The 18,152-nt window shown below is 43.7% G+C and overlaps 3 protein-coding genes across 3 annotated transcripts; 2 read left to right on the top strand and 1 right to left on the bottom strand.

Annotated features, from left to right (window-relative positions):
• Positions 1–176: 176 nt before the first annotated feature.
• On the top strand, positions 177–2,148 carry ybey (ybeY metalloendoribonuclease). The gene is made up of 4 exons (XM_034561177.1): positions 177–569; positions 704–835; positions 920–988; positions 1,643–2,148. Exons 1-4 carry the CDS (start codon positions 360–362, stop codon positions 1,736–1,738), a joined length of 507 nt encoding a protein of 168 aa, XP_034417068.1. The 5' UTR covers positions 177–359; the 3' UTR covers positions 1,739–2,148.
• A 193-nt stretch (positions 2,149–2,341) lies between these two features.
• On the bottom strand, positions 2,342–13,164 carry usp37 (ubiquitin specific peptidase 37). The gene is made up of 24 exons (XM_034561170.1): positions 12,893–13,164; positions 11,899–12,127; positions 11,252–11,402; positions 10,078–10,166; positions 9,879–9,994; positions 9,547–9,624; positions 9,217–9,305; positions 8,866–8,959; positions 8,595–8,750; positions 8,342–8,473; positions 8,093–8,216; positions 7,479–7,726; positions 7,266–7,383; positions 7,030–7,109; positions 6,771–6,935; positions 6,588–6,641; positions 5,888–6,032; positions 5,570–5,789; positions 5,300–5,469; positions 5,079–5,139; positions 4,369–4,484; positions 4,191–4,260; positions 3,957–4,095; positions 2,342–3,839 (listed from the first exon to the last, which is right to left on the bottom strand). The coding sequence occupies exons 2-24, from the start codon at positions 12,070–12,072 to the stop codon at positions 3,752–3,754; spliced, it is 2,877 nt and encodes a 958-aa protein (XP_034417061.1). The 5' UTR covers positions 12,073–12,127; positions 12,893–13,164; the 3' UTR covers positions 2,342–3,751.
• Positions 12,617–17,780, top strand: cnot9 (CCR4-NOT transcription complex subunit 9). The gene is made up of 8 exons (XM_034561176.1): positions 12,617–13,530; positions 14,176–14,361; positions 14,472–14,587; positions 15,062–15,171; positions 15,260–15,369; positions 15,507–15,605; positions 15,697–15,788; positions 17,045–17,780. Exons 1-8 carry the CDS (start codon positions 13,513–13,515, stop codon positions 17,214–17,216), a joined length of 903 nt encoding a protein of 300 aa, XP_034417067.1. The 5' UTR covers positions 12,617–13,512; the 3' UTR covers positions 17,217–17,780.
• Positions 17,781–18,152: the final 372 nt, after the last annotated feature.

Below are 18,152 nucleotides of genomic sequence, written 5' to 3'. Positions count from 1 at the left end.
ATCGCCGCGACCGGTTTATTGCTCGAATGAACGGACGACGGAGTATGTTTAAACGTCTCTCAACTGTATTATAATATACAAACAACCAAGAGAAAGCCTAAATAATCCGTTCGGGGTCCTCCGTGTTGCCGTTGCGGTGTCACCTTGAATTCCGCCTTCCCCGGAATGACTGAACGTCGCTCGCGTCTACCGCAAAGCTGACCAACTCTTCTCTCGTGACGCCACAGAATTGGTTAAATTTATTTATTGGTTAAATTTAATTACTGCCCGTCGTGGCAGAGTAGGTTATTTATTCATTTATTTATTTTAGGTTTTTTAGTTGTTGTTTTTTTTAAATAGCTTTTAAAATATTTTTTTAAATGGGAGTAGTATTGCGGAATCTCCAGAAGGTGGTGCCTCTTCGCCGCGCCAGACTGCGCAAGGATGTGGACACGCTGAGGCACATACTGGGCATCCATAAATTTGACCTGGGCATCGTTTGCGTGGACAACCACAGAATTCAGCAAATTAATAAGATTTACAGAAAGAAAAACGTGCCCACGGATGTCCTCTCGTTTCCATTTTACGAGGTAAATATGTCTTGAATTTATACCAAATGTAGAAGAGTATTAATCCTGACAAGTTAGCATACTTTCCCTTATTTGACCAATAATTATTAGCTATTGTTTGGAACAATGGAACTACTTTTTTTGTTTTGTTTTAGGACCTGAGGCCCGGCAAGCTGCCTTGCCCCCTTCATAGAGATGAGCACAACCTTGGGGACATTTTCCTGGGGGTCGAGTTTGTGATGAAGCAGTGCAAAGAGGACTCTCTGGATCTGCACGGGACCCTCGCTGTGAGTAGCACATGTTTGACTGTGTGTGTGTGTGTGTGTGTGACTAGGTGGCATTGACTGCTCCCCTTCTGCCCCACGCTTTAGGTTGTCACTGCGCATGGCATCTGTCACCTGTTGGGCTACAGACACGAGACGGAGGAAGAATGGACCGAGGTTTGTGTGGTGAAAATAAGTTGTAAAAAAGGATCAGTTTAACCAAATTTACTATGTGACCTTTCTTCCAAAGCTTCTAGTATGGGATGTAGCCATGCACATTAGGTTTGGTTGTATGGGTCCAAATGCATTTGTGACATTTCTGCCTCCACGCCGGTACAATTTGAGGTGAATCCTTTTTTTAATTTATTTTTTTCCACTCCAAAAATGGCCTTTTTGAAACATTTATCTTTTCCAGAACACTTTCCACTTTTTACTCTTGAGAACACAGTCATCACTTTTTATTGGACATTTTCTTAGGGGTGGAGGCAGACATTTCAGAACAAGCAAAGGCATGGCTAGATATCGCTGAAGGTGATTAAGGAAAGATGTTTCTTTGATGTGTGTACCGGCCCTTTAACTGTAAAAAGTCTCATTTATCACAGCCTATTTCTCTTTGATGCATTCTGTTTAACATGCATGTTTAACTCACTAACACTGGCGCCATTATTATTTTTGATCCGTATTAATATTAATTGAGTGGCTCGTTTATGCCGTTTCTGTGCCACCGAAAGTGAATTTTTGCACCAGAGGATTTTGTGAATTTTTATAAACCGATTTGAAATCTGAATGTTTTTGTCACGCTGTAAATAAATTGTGTTAACGTGTTTGCAGATGCTGCAGAAGGAAAGCTACATTCTTAGTGAGTACAACAGACTCACAGGGAGACATCTGGAGCCACTGATGAAGAGATGCAGTCAGGAGAGGTGACCGTGACGAGTGCCTGCTAACTTTACACTAACACACGATGGTGCTTGATGTTGTTGTTCAGTATCCTGACTGTATACTCGCCACAACCTGCAGCTACTGCTCTTAAGGACTTTAATCACCCAGCAGCAGTAGACACAGAGCAGTTTGATTGTGGATGACCTTTCAAAACACTGGACGTGGAGTGTGGTTGAAATTAAAGTCTGTGCACTTTCACTGTTATCTTTTTTTTATTTTTTATTATTAAAATCTGCTTCAGGAAGAGAGTTGTGTAAGAAGGGTAGAAAAAAAAAAAAAAAATAACAGTTCATTTTTTACCTCACAAAGACATTTGGGACGGGATGTTCAGGAGAGGGCAATGTTTCAGAAATGGAAATCCAAGGATTACATTAAAAAATAAATGTATAACTTTACCTGCTGTTATAGCCAGGTGTGTGTGTGTGTGTGTATGTTCATCGTGCAACAGAGTGCTGGACTTCAAGGAGTCCTCTAATAACAGTGCACACTTCTTTAAACTGTCTATCAAGAATATCAATTGGTCATTCAAGATGTTTTTTAATTTTTATTACCCATGTTTTACAACGCTCTATCATATATATATATATATTTTTTTCTGCTGTTGTGAGTTAAGGAAATAATTTGATATGGTCTGAGTGTGTCCAGCAAACGTAATGTTTCAACATTGCACATTAATCACGATGTACTGAAACGTGATTAATTTTTTTTTTTACAGTGGTAACAAACAAAAAAAAAGTCTGGTACATAAAGCAAGCGCACCCGATGGGAACTAGTTGAACAGGGTAAGCCGAGGGCTACGGTGTCGAATGCTGAATACTGGCCGTAAATATGGTGAAGTTAAAGGCTGAAGCTATCTTTCCTGGTGGTCTCGTATTAATTACTTCTTTTTGCAATGGCATATGTCGTATGGGTTGATTCACACATCATCCCAATGTTGCAATAAATAGAAAAATCTGTTTGCTTTTTATAAAGGAAGAAAAGAAATAAAATTGTACTCTCACATTGAGGTTCGACAAACATATTCAAGAGCAAGGAGGTTGCACAACTTTCAAAGTAAAGCTTGCGTGTGTATATATATATTCATATATATATATATATATTTATAAAAGTTTTTTTGGGAGGCACAAAGTCAAAATCCCAAAAAGAATAAAAGGTAAGTCTTCACTGAGAAAAGCTCAGTTAACAAAAAACAGGCTTTTGTTGTTAAGCTTACAGACCTTTAAAAAAAAAAAAAAAAAAAACTATAATATGGAGACAACCACACACACAAATTAAGTTTATAAGTCAAGCACAGAAAACTTGGAAAACATCCACACGCTCTGACAGAAAGCTCATTTGAAATTGGCCCAGTTTGCGCCAGAACATAAATATTGCACCAAATGTACCCGCTAAAATACAACACCCCTTCTAACTCTATAATAGCTTATACTCCAACATAGAATATATCTTTATTTAGTTTTATATGGGGGAGGGGGAAGGGAATAAAGGGTCTGCAAAACAATACAATCCATGAAACGCCAGTAGCATCTGGTGTTCGGTAGTTGCATTTTTTTTTTTTTTTTAAAGTGAAAGCCTGAGTGAGCGGCTTTAAAAAAAAAAAAAGTTGGAAGAAGTGTCGAGAAAAGAAAAGAAAACTTTACAAAAACAGCTTGTTTGATAAAAATCATATCATATAGCAAAGGAAAAACTCCAGCCCCCAAAAAACATGAAGGCAGAATTTGATCCACAGAACTTTTTTTTTTTTTTTTTTTCTTCTTTTTTTTAAACACTCCCATTTCTGTTATCTTAAAGAGTTTTTTTTAGTACCCGCGTTGGCGTTCACAGGTCGATAAGTTAGCGGGGCCGTTTAGCAGTTTCGTAGAGGGAATAAGAAGAAGAAGTGCCTGGAGACGAGACGAGACGACCCCCCCCCACCCAAAAAAAGTACGGCAATCAGTAGTACTCAAGGTTGTTCAGAGGAGAGCGCCGACCACGAGGGTTCGGCTAAAGGGCGTGGACTCAGAGGGGCTGCAGGACGTTCCTCCCGGCCTCCGGAGTGGTGCCGACTCCAGATCTCTCCATTTCAGACAGCTGCTCAAACACATCCCTGAGGACGCACACATGGTATATAAAAAAATATTAAAAAAATCACAATATACATATATGTAACCCCCCCCCCTCCCTCTCTCTTTAAGAAGAATATTTTTTTTTTTAAAAGACTCACTTGTGCATGTAGAAGAAGATGTATCCACTGCAGTCACGGTCTCGCTGTACGGCGGCTTCCTGCGTGCGCGACACGTCCAGGTCGTTGTAGGTCAGCCACGACTGCTTCTTCATGTCGTACACGTCGCTGATGTAATGGCCTGTGGTGGGGAAATGAAAAAATAAATTAATTAAAAAAGAGGGGGATTTGTGGACACCGAGGAATGGAAGTGGGGGTCGTCGGTGCGTCGCTCACCAGAAGAGGAGCTGTTCCCGATGTGACTGACGACGCTGATGAGTCGAAAAGAGTTGGCCAAGTCTCCGCTCTGCGAAGTTCAACATTTATAAATCAAGTTACGGTTCCAAATGTACATGAAAAGGAGACGGTTTTGTCCGTAGTACACAAATAGACCGTTCTACTGGCGCGTGGCTACCTCGGCGTTCCTCTTCAGGTTCTCGGCCTCCGCGTCCGTGTACTCCATGTCCAGCACGTCCTCGTTGCCAGAATCATCGTCCGAGCACAGCAGCTCGGGCAGAGAGTTGTTAAATTCTGTTTGGGGAGAAAGAGATTATCGGTACCGGGCATGTATCCTCTTTGTTTTACACTCGAGTTGCCGGCCTTAAACCTTTTGCTCGTGTGAAAAGCCAAATGGAGAGAAGGGAAATTAAACGTAGGCCTGTGTTTGTCGTCAATAGTTCATGCCACATAGACGGTGTGCATAATATAAAAACGCTAGGACACTGATGATTCATTAAATTAAAAGGCCTCCAGAGATTTGGTGATAAATTAAAAACAGTATCTCACCACTAAAGAGATTAAAAGGATGAACAAAAAAACAAATCCCTCAAATACCACATTAATACTCGGAAGTCATTTTCTTTCAGATATCTTGAGCGGCGAGGTTCTTTCTGACGAGGCGCTCTCGTTCACGGTACCAGCATCTTTTGGATTGAACCCGCCAAAGCCTCTTCAAGGCAGTAATGTTGGCAGAACGTTAAAACTTATTATACTCAAAATATCCACCAGAGAACAAGTGCCGCCAAACGGAAAAAAAACACGGCACCAAACTAAATATTGATGGTTCTTGGTCCAAAAGACGTTTATCGGCCGCTCACTCGACATCCAGTCATTCCGGGTTCATACCTTGCAAACTGAGCTCAGTGGCCCTCTTCAGGTCATCGTCCTCTCTCAACTCCTGGGCCTCCTGTATGTGGAGACACGGTAGAACAATGAGATCACGTCCGCTTGCTCATTAGATGATTGCCTTAACATGAGCGTATTGGGATCACACTTCAGTGAGATCAATTATATTTAAAAAACGGAAAGTACTTAAAAAGCCCTCGGCAGACGTCATGTGGTCTTACGTGCTCCTGGAGGCTCTGAGCCAGAGCCTGTTGCAGCTCCTGTTCTTCCCTCTCCTGGTCCAGACTGTACTGCTGGACCCAGTCCAGTTCACCTTGCTGCTGCTGCACGCTCTCCGGGGTCTGGTTCTCCTTGTTCTCGTCCATGGTCAAGTCCAAGGAATCCAGCACATCTACACGAGATCGAGCCACACACACACGTCAGTTACCGTGACAACCGACATAAGAAAACACGTGCAGTAAAATGTCTCCACCAAAAGGAGGTTGGACTACCTGAAGGCTGTTTGCTGTCCGTCTCCAGCAGATCTGTATGATAGGCCAGGTCGTGGGCGTCCGAGTCTCCAAAGCCCGTGTCCGGGCTGCTGGTCGGCTCGTCCTCCAGGAGGGGTGGAGCCGAGAGCCCGGCCTCTTGGCGACTCATCTCCAGCACGGCCGCCAGCATCTCGTCGTCGTTTATGCCGCCGAAGTCCGCCGAGTCCACAGCCGCTCCTCTCTGAGGACGCAACGAGACACAAGGCGTCTAAACAGCGACGGGACAAAGGAGGCCCGAATCACAACCGACATCGTCCGTCGCAGCGAACGCTCGCTCACCTCCTCCGGTCGGTCGTCGTCGTCGGGCAGACAGCTGCTGAGGCGCCGCTTGCGACTCGCAATCACCTTTCTGTTCTCTTCTTCACAGTCGGAGTCCAGGAGAATGGAGCTGCAGCTGGAGTTGGACACTTTCCCTCCAATCCTTCTACGAACACACAAAAATCCAGCCCGGGCACATTTTAAGGACATTTTTATGAATTACTACGAGTCTCCTACACACCTTTTATCAAGCCGGTCAAACACAGAACTAGTTGCAACACGCTTCTTTACTAAAGTTCAACATCTGGTGTGGTAACATTTTGAGGTGTGCGAGCTTCCCCTTTTTTCTTTTTTTTTTTAAACCTCTGCTCCAGCAATAAACTGCGTAGCCAAAATACAAACACTTAAGGACCAACGTGTTCCTATTGAAACCCTTTAAAATGCCATTTCAGCACAAAGTCATCCATTATTTTTTTATATGGCTTTCAATCTAGAGCACCCGGCTCCAACATTACGTTTGTTTTTACTATTTTCTACCGCTTTCATTGTGAGGTTTGCCCTATGGGGCAATACATGACATTTCGCTGTTCTTTACGAGTGCAACAACGGGTAATCGGTTGTTACGATTAGGACTGAAGTTGCTTTTAAGACTTAATAATAGGTAATTTGATGGCAGTTTGAAGTAAGTCAGAGCATCATTATTTTAACTGGCGGTACTTACCGAAGAGGTGCCGTGGAGGAGTTGACCAATTGAGACGTTTTGAGTGTTCTTGACCTTTGAGGGAAAAACATGAAAAATGTTTACAAACCGTCGCCTCATTTCATTTAATGCATCAAAACCCACCGAATCGTCGTCATGTGAAATGTTTACTATTGACACATTTTAATTTAAAATGGCGTTTACATGGCAGTTTGGGAACTCCAGCCGAGACTTAAGGGCGGCCGCGTGGCTTCAGCGCAGTGGGACAGCAGGGTCAGGTGCCGGGGAATCACCACCTGCTGGCCCAGCTTGCTGTTCATGGACAGCTGAGCGTTAAAGCTGTAGCGTTTCAGGTGGAGGATGAGCACCCTGCGAGAGGACAGGTCAGAACGTCATTTCTCTGCTTCTTTTATCCTACGAGTGATCAATGGACGCTGACAGGAAGTGCCAGTCGTGTAACTACCTGGGCAGTTTGCTGAATTTGTGCATAACAGTCGCTGATTTCCCGTTGCACTTTTCACACGAGTATTCAATTTCCTCCATCTGCAAAAAGGTATCATTACACGTTTAATTGTTATATACACACACATCTAGTTGAGGCCTGTTACTAAATTAATGTAACACGCTTTGGAAGGTGGACAAAGATGAATGTTTCAGAGAAATTGACGTGAACTACGGCACGTTTACAGAACGTCTTACCCTGAAAAAGAGATCCAGAGAATCCTGAATAGAGCGAAGCGGGAGGGTTTTCTTCCGCCGCGGTAGGTCGATGGACAAGTCATTGAACTGCTCTCGCTTGGTCACGACCTCGCCACACCTGGCCGAACAACAAGAAGGTATAGATTAAACACGCAAGTCGTCTCCGTCGGTCACCGTCAGATACATTAGAAAAAGACGCGCTCCGAGCCTCACCCTTTGCAGGTGATGGTGTGCTGCACCTCAAACTCCATGTTGACGGCCACGGGGCAGGTGTAGATGCGGGAGGTGTCCGCCTCTTCGCCGGGCTCGGCCTTGGCCGCCGATGACGTCGCCTCCTGGCCGTTCTCACACCCCACGGAGGACGACGGCGACGCCGCAGCTTCGTTGGTCCAGCTCTTGTTCATTTTCTCCACGTCGTCCTTCAACTGGTCCAAACACTGGCTCAGGAACTCGTGAGCATCCTGGTAAACAAATTAATTAAGCACAATTAATGATTATGAGAGTGTTGCGGACCGATGGGACGTACAAAACTGAGACGACTTATCGACATAGACCACTATAAAACGGTGCCGATACTAAATATTGATTTGAAGAGGGTGGGAATGTATGCAGAGCATTATTGTACACACACACACACACACAAACGCACGCGGTTTATTTTTTTTAAAGATTTGTTTGCACTCGAGCATTTCAGAGCTCCACAAACAAACTATTCTATATTTCTTGGTGTGTGTGTGACACGACATCCACTATTAAAAAGGCACTTTTCTCATGTAGCAGCAGACAACGACTGCTCTGAACTATTGATTCTAGGAGAGACATCTTACGTTCTGCATGTTTCCAGAGAAGCGCTCAGCTGTGGAGGAGATGGCGCTCTTCACTTTCCTCAGGAGGTCCTTCTTCGTCTCTGGACAGCCCACGTCCTTCTTGACCATGAGGTGAGCGAAACGTCTGCAGGCAGTGACGGGCATCACACAGAATAAACTACTTTTCGGCTGGTTTCTTTTTTTAACAGAAACGAAGCTGAAGCCCCCTTTAAAACTCTGAAAGCCCAAATCAAGAGACTGACTCAGTACCTCAGCAATGCGTTGATGGGCAGCTTCTTCCACGGGATGCTCTGCCTCAGCATGTCACTGGAGAAGGACGGGAGGCTGAAGAGGGACTGCAGGATGGCGTTCATGTAGCACGTGTTGCCCAGGTTGGAAAATCTGTCATACATGAATGACAGGATGTACCCAATGGATGAGAAAGGGCTTCAAAATGGTGAATACACGTCTACACAGACTGCTCATGCTCACGTTTAGTGCAGCCCGTCCGGCTTATTCTTACCCTTGAAGCGGGGGCTGGGGCTGGGCCAGCGTGGAGGGCCGCTGCTTGTTCCAGCCACCGTAGTCCAGAGAGGTGCGCACCTTCTTGAAGGGAGTGGAGTGATTGGGCAGGATGAGGCTCCTCTTGGCCGTCGGCGTCTGAGCTGTACTGGATGGCCTTTTTTGGTCAAGATCATACAGATGTGAAATCAGTGGCCCCACAACGACGTGATGCTTCAACACAACAATTGCATTTACTAAAATGTCCCAATTCAGAAACTACAGAAGCTCACCTGTCCAAGAAAGAGTGGCTCTGGCTGTAGTCCTTCGTCACCGATCGGCTCCCGTAGAACGACGTCGGCTGAAGGGGAGTTGAACCCAGCGGCGCTGAGGAAGAGTGAAGCATAAAGTCAATATATATACAAGTTAAAGTTCTATAGATTCAAATTCTGTAAAGTTTAAAATAAAAACACAAGCTACAAAGATTTTCTTTTGTTTACGGTAATAAATCTTTTTTTTTTACGTTACATTTCTAATTTGTAAGCTGACACTTAATTGGCAACCATATTTTATATTTTCGGCAACTAGGAGCTGATGCCTGGTTGCCAAGGTGTCAACTTAGCAATAACTTTTGGTAGTCTTACCGGAGCTCCTGTTCTCTTCTGCCTGCTTCAGCTTGTCTTTGCAGCTCTGTAGAAACTTCCTGGATGGATCCGAAGTGGCCTTGTTGTTGCTGAGGAAAAGAATACAGATTTTGTTGGATGTTACATGACTGTGGAATCTAAAATGATATCATTTTGCCAATGAAAATTTAGTGTACATGTAATTTAAACAGTCCTATATTAACATTATGCTATCATTGTTTTCACCAGATGAGGAAATAAAAAATAAATAAAAAAACCAAGATATAGAGTGTGACAAAAGGTTTCTGAAGTCAGGTCCTTCCAACAATGGGTGGGGCGTGTTGCTCTTACCTGGACGAGTCGTTTTCCTTGGGGTAGTCCTCAGCCATGTCACTTTCCGAGGTGAGGTGTCTCTTTCTCTTCTCGCTCCTGAAAAACATTCATGTTACAAGCCTGAACTGACCAGAAAGACAAAAACTGGAAAGTACTCGAGGAGTACCTGCCGAGGGCCGGCCATCGGTGGAAAGGACACAAACATTAACCCACTCTTTACGTTGTCCAAAAACAATACAGGCCACAGCGAGTCTCCGGAGGCTGAGCTCCATCGTAACGACGCCACGCTTCATCGAATTGATCGCATTCATTAATGTGCATATCGACAGCAGCATGAAGTTCCATCACACCTGTTCTCGGAGAGTCCGGTGCGAGTGGGAGTGGAGGCGGCTCTGCTCGGGCTGCCCAGGGGCTTTCGGGGTGTCGTGTCGTCTCTGCCTTCTGCACTCTGCCGCCTCGGCGTTGTCTGGAAGAGGCGAGTGTGTGTCAGTCAAAAATGTTTAAGTTAGTGGACACAGTTTTTAAAAAACGTGGCGCTCTCTTGCTCACCTGTCTCTCCCCTGACGGATTGGTCTCATTCTTTGCAGAGCGGTTCCCCAGCACGCTGAAGTTTGCACTTCCGTGGGATGATTTTAAAACTGCCAAGTTAAAAAAAAAAGAAGAAGAAATCAGGACAAAGCATGTGGAAAAAAAATATTATTTGAACAATTTAGTCTGGGTTTGTAAATCCCCTCTCTCACAAAACACATTTTTTGGTTTGAAGCTACAACAACCTGGGACATTTCTACACAGTGGTGACATCAAGATACCTAAATGATGATACGGACACGATACCACGGCAACTATCTCAAACGTCAGTGATGGAACAAGGAACTTTATTTTGTTCTTCCTATTAATTCAATAGAATAAAACGTAGGAATTAAACAATGTACACATCTGCATATGTACCTGATGTCTCTCATATTGTAGTTTATGTGATTTCTATGATATTTAACTTCATATTTGCAAACTGATAACACACAGAACAGACTTTAAAAATGCTTGTTTTTGGTAAAACAGCGCCCCCGCATGATAATACACGCAGATTAAGTTCTGTGAGAAGTTGATGGGATGGGATTGTTGATTTTAATCCTTCTTGCTGACACTAGTTAAACATGACATGGCCATATTTTTTAATCACAGCATTTATGTAAACATATAAATAGAAATATTTCTTAATAATTTGAAGTGTGTTTTCGTGCTTGAGGTCAAGATTTGTGATCATTTGCTCAATTTAAATAAAGAAACGCAATGGCGTGTTTTAAAAAATTGGGGCCAGATCAGTTGAGAGAGGTTCAATGTACTGTTGTTGTTGTTGTTATCTTTAGACATACTTGTGTTCTTTAGGAAAGAGACTGTCAGAAAACACTGGAGAGCGTTAACAGTTTTAAGCTTTAATCTAATTTGGCCATTTAACTGAGGGATATGTCAAAGTCCAACTGAAAAAAAACAACATTAAGTCATTTATTTTGCAGCCAAATATTGTAAACGTGTTTTTAAATGAATTATTCAGAGCTTATTAATAAGAGGAAGGGAAAACAAGTATTTGGTGAAGTATAAATAATACCCCCGTTTGTCTCTGTACCAATACAACAATAGAAATACAACTAAAGCAAATAGCAATCGCTTTGAGTTCCATCAACAAAGCTGTGCAAGTTCTTAAAATGAGCAGCGGTGTAATTACTTGGCTTTCCCAGCTTCAGCTTTTCCAGGTATTCTTTAGTCTTCTGAAGCAAAGTTGGCGGTATCTTGTCAAGGATGATAACGTTGTTGTCCTTCAAAGTCAGCATGATTCGACTCAAATTCTGGTGCACAATCTTCAAGTTCTGGTTCAGCTGAGGGCAAGAAAATAATAATAATAATGAAGACACCCATTCTACCGCAGACCAAATTAAAAAAAATAAAAATAATTAAGCTATAAAAAAAACACACCAAATTCAACAGCATGGCGTTCGCTATCACGCCGGTTTGTAGCCCGTACCAACAACATCAACTTCAACCGCCAGCAGCGGCGCTCATAAGAGTTTTATTTATTTGGTACGTTTTCACCATGAATAATTCCAATTGAATACTTCAGCAGCACACTATGCTGAAATTAATTTAGTTTATGGTCTTTGAGAAGTGTTCCTTTCTAACTTTAAAGTTTAATTTCAGTATTAATGCTTCCAAAACCCTCGAACGTGTATCCCAAAGCTTGTTGAAAAAGTCCTTGAGGCCTCTGATGTGTAGATCGTTAAAAAAAAAAAGGGAGAAACACACAAGTGGTGGTTGACAAGCTGTAACAAATGCACAGCTCCAGGAGCGGAACCCACTATTAAAACTGAACAATACCTGGAAGGTTTTGGAAGCGCCGCCGCAGTTGAATCTTATACAGAGGCTGACTTTGTTCTCCTTCTCCAGGATCTCAAAAGTTCCCTCTTTCCATCTGGTGGTGCCCAGGTCCAGGCTGGAGATGCGGATCTTTACAGCGCCACCGCTGGAGAGTTTGGGCACGATGGTTGTCATGGCTTGCTGTCCCAGTTGGTGCACTTTGTGGAGAGGCGTGTGATCAAAACAAATCCTATAAAAAAAAAAAGAGAGAGAGCGAGAGAGGGAAATTAAATAAAAATCAGCGTCGTGTCAACCACAGGGGATGTCATTTACAGCCCACCATCTGCGTCTAGTCTCCATCAATTAGGATTATAAATGCCGAATTACTCTACTTACTACCATTGCTCCGGAGCGAGATAACAAGCTAATGAGCTCAATGATAAACCAAACACATCTTATATTGGACGGCATGTTAAAATTCCTCCCAAACACGCGTGCAAGTCGACAATGTTTATGTTACTCAGCTGATGACAATAAAAGCACAATAAAGCCAAGACAACGTTTTTAAAGTCACAACAAACAAAACGCAACAAACACAACGCAGACGACACACTCGCAGAGACCGGTTTTCGACAAGACGTGCACGTTTCACAAAGTGTTACTCGTGCTAGCTGGCTTAGCAGTCCCGGTAAGAGTCAACGTTAGCCATCACACTAACCCCCCCCCCCCCCCCCCAGCCACGAGCCGCGGCTGCAGAACCCAGGAAGACCCTCTCTCGCGCTCGGTTCACGAAAGAAAAAAATAATAATCGGCTCGCGCGACTAACGTTACGGCTCGAGCGCCGAGTGCCCCCCCCCTCGGCTACAGGCGCTGAATGGAAGGGGGGGGGGGGAGGCCGACATTAGCAAGTCGGCTAGCGCGCTAGCGGGCACTAGCTAACTGGCTAATTTGCCTGATTGTAATTTGGTGATGAAAACACTCGCGCGGTTGGAGTAAACGCGTCGCGGTTCTTTACCTGTCGACGGCGCGCGGTCGCCTCGGAACTTTTAAACCACAGCGCCGTCCTCCGCGGGTCCTCCGAGGGCAGAAAGTTTAGTTTCGCCGGCATTCACCTGCTCCCCGATACGTATGTTGTTGACAGTGGACCCCGCACACGACGCCTCGCAACACTGCGCGATGATGGCGGGAATGTGAAAATTGACAACGGAAGTGATCGCCGAGAGCGCGTCCCACTCTCGCGAGATCTCCGGGACAGTTTGTATTTTAGGTCGGTTTGCCCCTCCATTGCAAACAAAAAAAACAAAAAGAAAACTGCCCGCTGGATAGTGTTATTGGCTCGATAGCCTTCCGTTATCGAAACGGAACATATTTAACGTGTTATTCTGATATCGCTGTGGCGTTATGTTGTTTGTGACGTTCGTGCTCGCGCGCAACTCCCTCATTCCGTTTGACGAGACGTTTGGCGTTAACGCTAACCTTAGCAGCTAGCTCGCTAGCTAGCTCGGGCTAGCTTGCCGTGTGTTCGTTCCCCGGAGTTTTGTTTCATTGCAGCCGCGCTAGCTCGCTGCTCCACGACACTTCCAAGCTCACACGGCGGTTTAAACGACACCTCGGGACCGTAAAGAGAGTCAGAGGATGCTGGCGACGGGAGCAGTGAGTATTTAATATCGGTGCAACGTCCATGCTAGCCACCGTATTAACACAACTTTTATGCTATCTTGGCTTACGTTATGTTTTCCTTTTTTATTGTAAAACAACCTTGTCCAACCTTGTTCATGCTATAACTCTTAATTGAAGTGTTATCATTGTTACACTGAGTGAAGTATTTTAATTCCAAGACTCCATGTTTTTTTTTTTTTGGAGGGGGGGGAGTTTTGTAGTGGTTTTCTGCACCCCTGACACACTTGGTATCGTTTAAAACTCAAAAAAAAAAAATAGTGTGTGTCTTTTGTAACATGTTTGTCTGCACAGTATGCAATAGCTGGGTCTCTGATTAAATAAGAGCCTGATGTATTTTATCTGACAGCGCATACTAATCATTTCTGTAGACGTAAAGGTGGATGAAGCTGCTCGCTCCCACAAAGTCATGATATAGTTTAATATATTGATATCAGTTATGGGATTCCATATTGTGAATGTGTCTAGCTTTAACATGCTTAAGGCGTGTAAAGATAAGTATGTTACGTTGGCAGAGTCTTTTCTCATACCTTCATATGAACTTATCCAAGGTTTCTTGTGCGTGGCGATAATGGATGCGTTTGTTGACCGTGGTCCCTTCCTCTTTTTTTTTTTTTACAGGCTGTAACTAACGTCACAGCTCTGGCCCAGGTAGACCGGGAGAAGATCTACCAATGGATCAATGAATTGTCCAGTCCGGAGACCAGAGAAAATGCCTTGCTGGAGCTGAGCAAGAAACGCGAGTCTGTGCCAGACCTGGCGCCGATGCTCTGGCACTCCTGTGGCACCATTGCTGCCCTGTTGCAGGTATGACCCATGTCCCATCCCCAGCTCTACCACTTAGTATGATTTTTGTATATTGATTATATCTGCTGTTGCGTGGTTTAACTCTTTTTATGTCTTACTCTTTTTATTAGGAAATCGTGAACATCTATCCATCTATAAACCCACCTACGCTTACAGCTCACCAGTCTAACAGAGTGTGCAATGCCCTGGCACTGCTGCAGTGCGTTGCCTCACACCCAGAGACACGGTAATGGGGCGTTCTGTTAAATGAAAACAATCGCAGTGTTTTTTCGTCACTGATTTTTGTTTCTTTTAATGCTGGTCTGTCTTTATTAGCTTCAACCATGTCATGTTAACTAATCCATAGGGCAGAGGCTGTTTTTCAAAACGCATCTGATCAAATTTACTCTGTATTTTGTTGAAACCCCAGTCTAATAGTCACTGGCAAACAAGTCCAGTGATTCATGTGACAGTATACTTTTCCCGTGACTATTAAAGGTAAAACTAATGTCTATATCAAAGACCACTCGACTCCTTTACTTTGTTAATTCCTCTTCAGTGAATTGCTTGTAATGTTAATGTAGGTCCTGAACTTTTGTCTCCAAAATCCATGAAGGTATAAAGGGACCTTTTGTAGCTTACCTCTCTGATATTTACTTTGTATACGAGTCTGGTCACGTTGAATTTTTTTAAATGCTTTTACTTCTTTGTCCCTTACCAGGTCGGCCTTTCTTGCTGCTCACATCCCTCTTTTCCTTTACCCCTTTCTGCACACTGTGAGCAAAACGCGTCCGTTTGAGTACCTTCGACTTACCAGCCTCGGAGTTATAGGTAAACTTTACTCCTGCTTGTGCGTTGTTTTTTTTTAAACCGTGTCGTCGTCATTTCTCACCACGCTATCTTCCTGTGTTCACGGCAGGTGCTCTGGTCAAAACGGACGAACAAGAAGTGATTAACTTCCTCCTCACCACTGAAATCATCCCGCTATGTCTCCGCATCATGGAATCAGGGAGTGAGCTCTCCAAGACGGTACTAAACTGTTCCAGCCGCTTGTCTTACGGTCCTCTAACTGTTTCAGAAAAATAAATAGTATATTTCTATGTTCCTGTGCCTAGTTGGGTTGTAATGTCTGCTAACATTTTGCCACACTTCCTTTTGTCTGGCAGGTTGCTACTTTCATACTGCAGAAGATCTTGTTGGATGACACAGGTCTGGCCTATATATGTCAGACGTATGAACGCTTCTCCCACGTGGCCATGATCCTTGTAAGACTTTTTGTGACGATTTTGGATTTTGATTGAACTTACCTTTTCCGAGACACTCACAAATTGCATGTTTTTTGTTGTTTTTTTGCAGGGCAAAATGGTGCTCCAGCTCTCTAAAGAACCGTCAGCTCGCCTGTTGAAGCATGTTGTCCGCTGCTACCTTCGCCTCTCAGACAATCTCAGGTAGAGTCGAACCGATGCAATGTGCTGTATGTGGTCACCTGTTGTAACTTTGGCTCTTGTTTTACTGTTAATTTGTAGGTGGGTGCAGCTCCCTGATAGGATTCTCACAATATCAGATTTTCAGTATAGTTTCACAACACAAATAAATGCATATTATATATCTGTCTGTGTGTGTGTGTGTGTGTGTGTTGTGTCTTTGTTAATTACACTTAAAATATACAAGAGTGGGTCTGTAACCATAACTGTAAATATATCATGTTTTAATAGGCACTGGATTATACACATCATCAAATGTTTATTATGAATGCATTCTCAATATTCTATTTATTGGATATCACCGTTATTAATACCAGTATATTACAAATGGTCCCTCATGACTGGAAACATCTGACTGAAGGATTACACTTTCAGTACTCGCCACTAGGAGGAGCCATTACACAAATCCAATGCGTGGTGGCATGTCAGCCTAATGTTTATACACTACTAATTTATTAGAAAATGATCCAAAAAAATTGCTAGAATGATTTCCAATGAATTTCTAAATATTTGGTGGTATATTACAGTTTCTTATTTTTATTTTTTTTAAGTCTTAACCGTTACTTTTGCCCTCCTGGTTGCTGTTAGGACTGAGAATGTAATTAGTTTTTAAATGTTGGATCCTTTGAGCTCTGGTAACTTGTGACGGGCTGATTCGGATCAGCAGTTCAACATTCTGCACCTTTTTATCAATGTCCTCAGCCGGTCCCTCCCCTAGCGCAGTGCTTTTTCAAAGGAAACGCGGTAACATGCGTAATGAAATCAAATTGAATCGGTGTGAATAGTCCAGTTGGAGCTGGTGGTGATGGGTTTGTCCGTGCAGAAACATGATGCATCATGGGAGACCACCCGCTCTCTATGTAGACGTGAAGGGCTCGTTCTAAGTGGCCAAAAACACAACAGTACTTAGTTTCTGGCGATCATACACTATTGAAAACATTGATATTACACTTGTTTTTCATTTCTGCTAATAGCCCCCCCCCCCATCCCTTTAGTAATATTAATATGGCATGTCAGGATATCATATTGCAGAATATGCCATGTTTTCTGTGTGTGTGCTCTTGATCTACTGTAGGTAGCGAAGTACAGACTTCTTTATTTTATTTTTTTGAATGGCGTTTCCCCCTCTCGTCCATTTGACGCCGTCCGTCTCTGTTTCAGAGCGAGCCCGTAGACTGAGAAGCGGTTTTGTGACTCGTGGTCTTTTTCTTTCCCTTCAGGGCCAGAGAAGCCCTGCGTCAGTGTCTGCCAGACCAGCTGAAAGACAGCACCTTTGCCCAGGTGCTGAAGGACGACACCACCACCAAGCGCTGGCTGGCACAGCTGGTGAAGAACCTCCAGGAGGGCCAAGTCACCGACGCCAGAGGCATCCCACTGGCGCCGCCGCAGTGATGAGGAGGAGGAGGAGGGAGTGTGTGTGTTTACAGCTGACACAGAAGGACTCTCAAAACCGTCTAGATTTTGTATTTTGCCCAAATGTGGCAGTAAGACAAAGGGAAGGACACAATGGAGTCGGATTTGCTTTTGGATTACACCTGTTGTTGTTTTTTTCTGCCAGTATGTCACTTCTTCACAGCTGGAATCAGTTTTTTTTTAAGAGCCAGACTCATCGTAGATAACTGATTATATTGGAGGAATTAAAAACCAATAATGATACATTGGCTGGTATTTGTTTATGGCGTTGATGCTGCAACATGAAAGAAATGTCCCCGAGTCTTGATATTTTACCGTTTTAATGAAAGACTTCATCAACAATAAAGTAATAACTGAGTTACGGGAGAAACGTACGTTCAACTTGGGGGGGGGGGGGGGGGGGTTGTTAACTACAGCTACACCTCTCACCTGTTCCCGTTCATCGCTGACTTTCTGTAACATTCCTCTTCACAGTAGGAACTGTTTTTGTTGTTTTTTTCTTTTTGCTTCTCGCATTTCCAATAAGACTTTTTAATCTTCTGACTCGTGTCTCTTTTTCCTGATTCAATACGCAGCAGTTTGTTGATTCGTTTATTGTGTTAACTGACGCTCCAGCAATACTTTAAAATTAGCTGTCAATTGTTTCAACTATGAGTCCAGTCTTCAGCAACAATACCGCAGCCAAAGTTCTGAAGTTATTCTTTTCGATCGGGTCCGTCCTGTCGAGCGTCTCACTGAGTGCTCACTCGGCACCGACGAGCCTTCGGTTTCCTCTCACCGGGACATTAACAGATCGTGGCCCCCCGTAGGCTCCATTATCGCAGGACCCCCCCCCTTCCCCTCCCCGCCGCTCGAGCCTTTCATTTGTGAGCACATCCCTCAGCTCCTCAGTTTTTGTCCGTTTACCCTTTTATG

The sequence above is a fragment of the Cyclopterus lumpus genome, chromosome 21 (genome assembly GCF_009769545.1).
Source record: "Cyclopterus lumpus isolate fCycLum1 chromosome 21, fCycLum1.pri, whole genome shotgun sequence".
NCBI lineage: Eukaryota > Metazoa > Chordata > Actinopteri > Perciformes > Cyclopteridae > Cyclopterus > Cyclopterus lumpus.
Note: the sequence above shows the minus strand (reverse complement) of the source record. Positions and strands in the feature narration are given on the sequence as shown.

Coding starts and splice junctions, on each gene's coding strand:
- ybey (XM_034561177.1), top strand. CDS start 360: ATGGGAGTAGTATTGCGGAATCTCCAGAAGGTGGTGCCTCTTCGCCGC. Junction 836..919: donor ATCTGCACGGGACCCTCGCT/GTGAGTAGCACA, acceptor CCCACGCTTTAG/GTTGTCACTGCGCATGGCAT. Junction 989..1,642: donor CGGAGGAAGAATGGACCGAG/GTTTGTGTGGTG, acceptor ACGTGTTTGCAG/ATGCTGCAGAAGGAAAGCTA.
- cnot9 (XM_034561176.1), top strand. Junction 15,606..15,696: donor CCCACGTGGCCATGATCCTT/GTAAGACTTTTT, acceptor GTTTTTTTGCAG/GGCAAAATGGTGCTCCAGCT. Junction 15,789..17,044: donor CGCCTCTCAGACAATCTCAG/GTAGAGTCGAAC, acceptor CTTTCCCTTCAG/GGCCAGAGAAGCCCTGCGTC.
- usp37 (XM_034561170.1), bottom strand. CDS start 12,072: ATGACAACCATCGTGCCCAAACTCTCCAGCGGTGGCGCTGTAAAGATC. Junction 6,033..6,587: donor TCCTCCACGGCACCTCTTCG/GTAAGTACCGCC, acceptor GTGTGTTCGTAG/AAGGATTGGAGGGAAAGTGT. Junction 5,470..5,569: donor GGACAGCAAACAGCCTTCAG/GTAGTCCAACCT, acceptor GATCTCGTGTAG/ATGTGCTGGATTCCTTGGAC.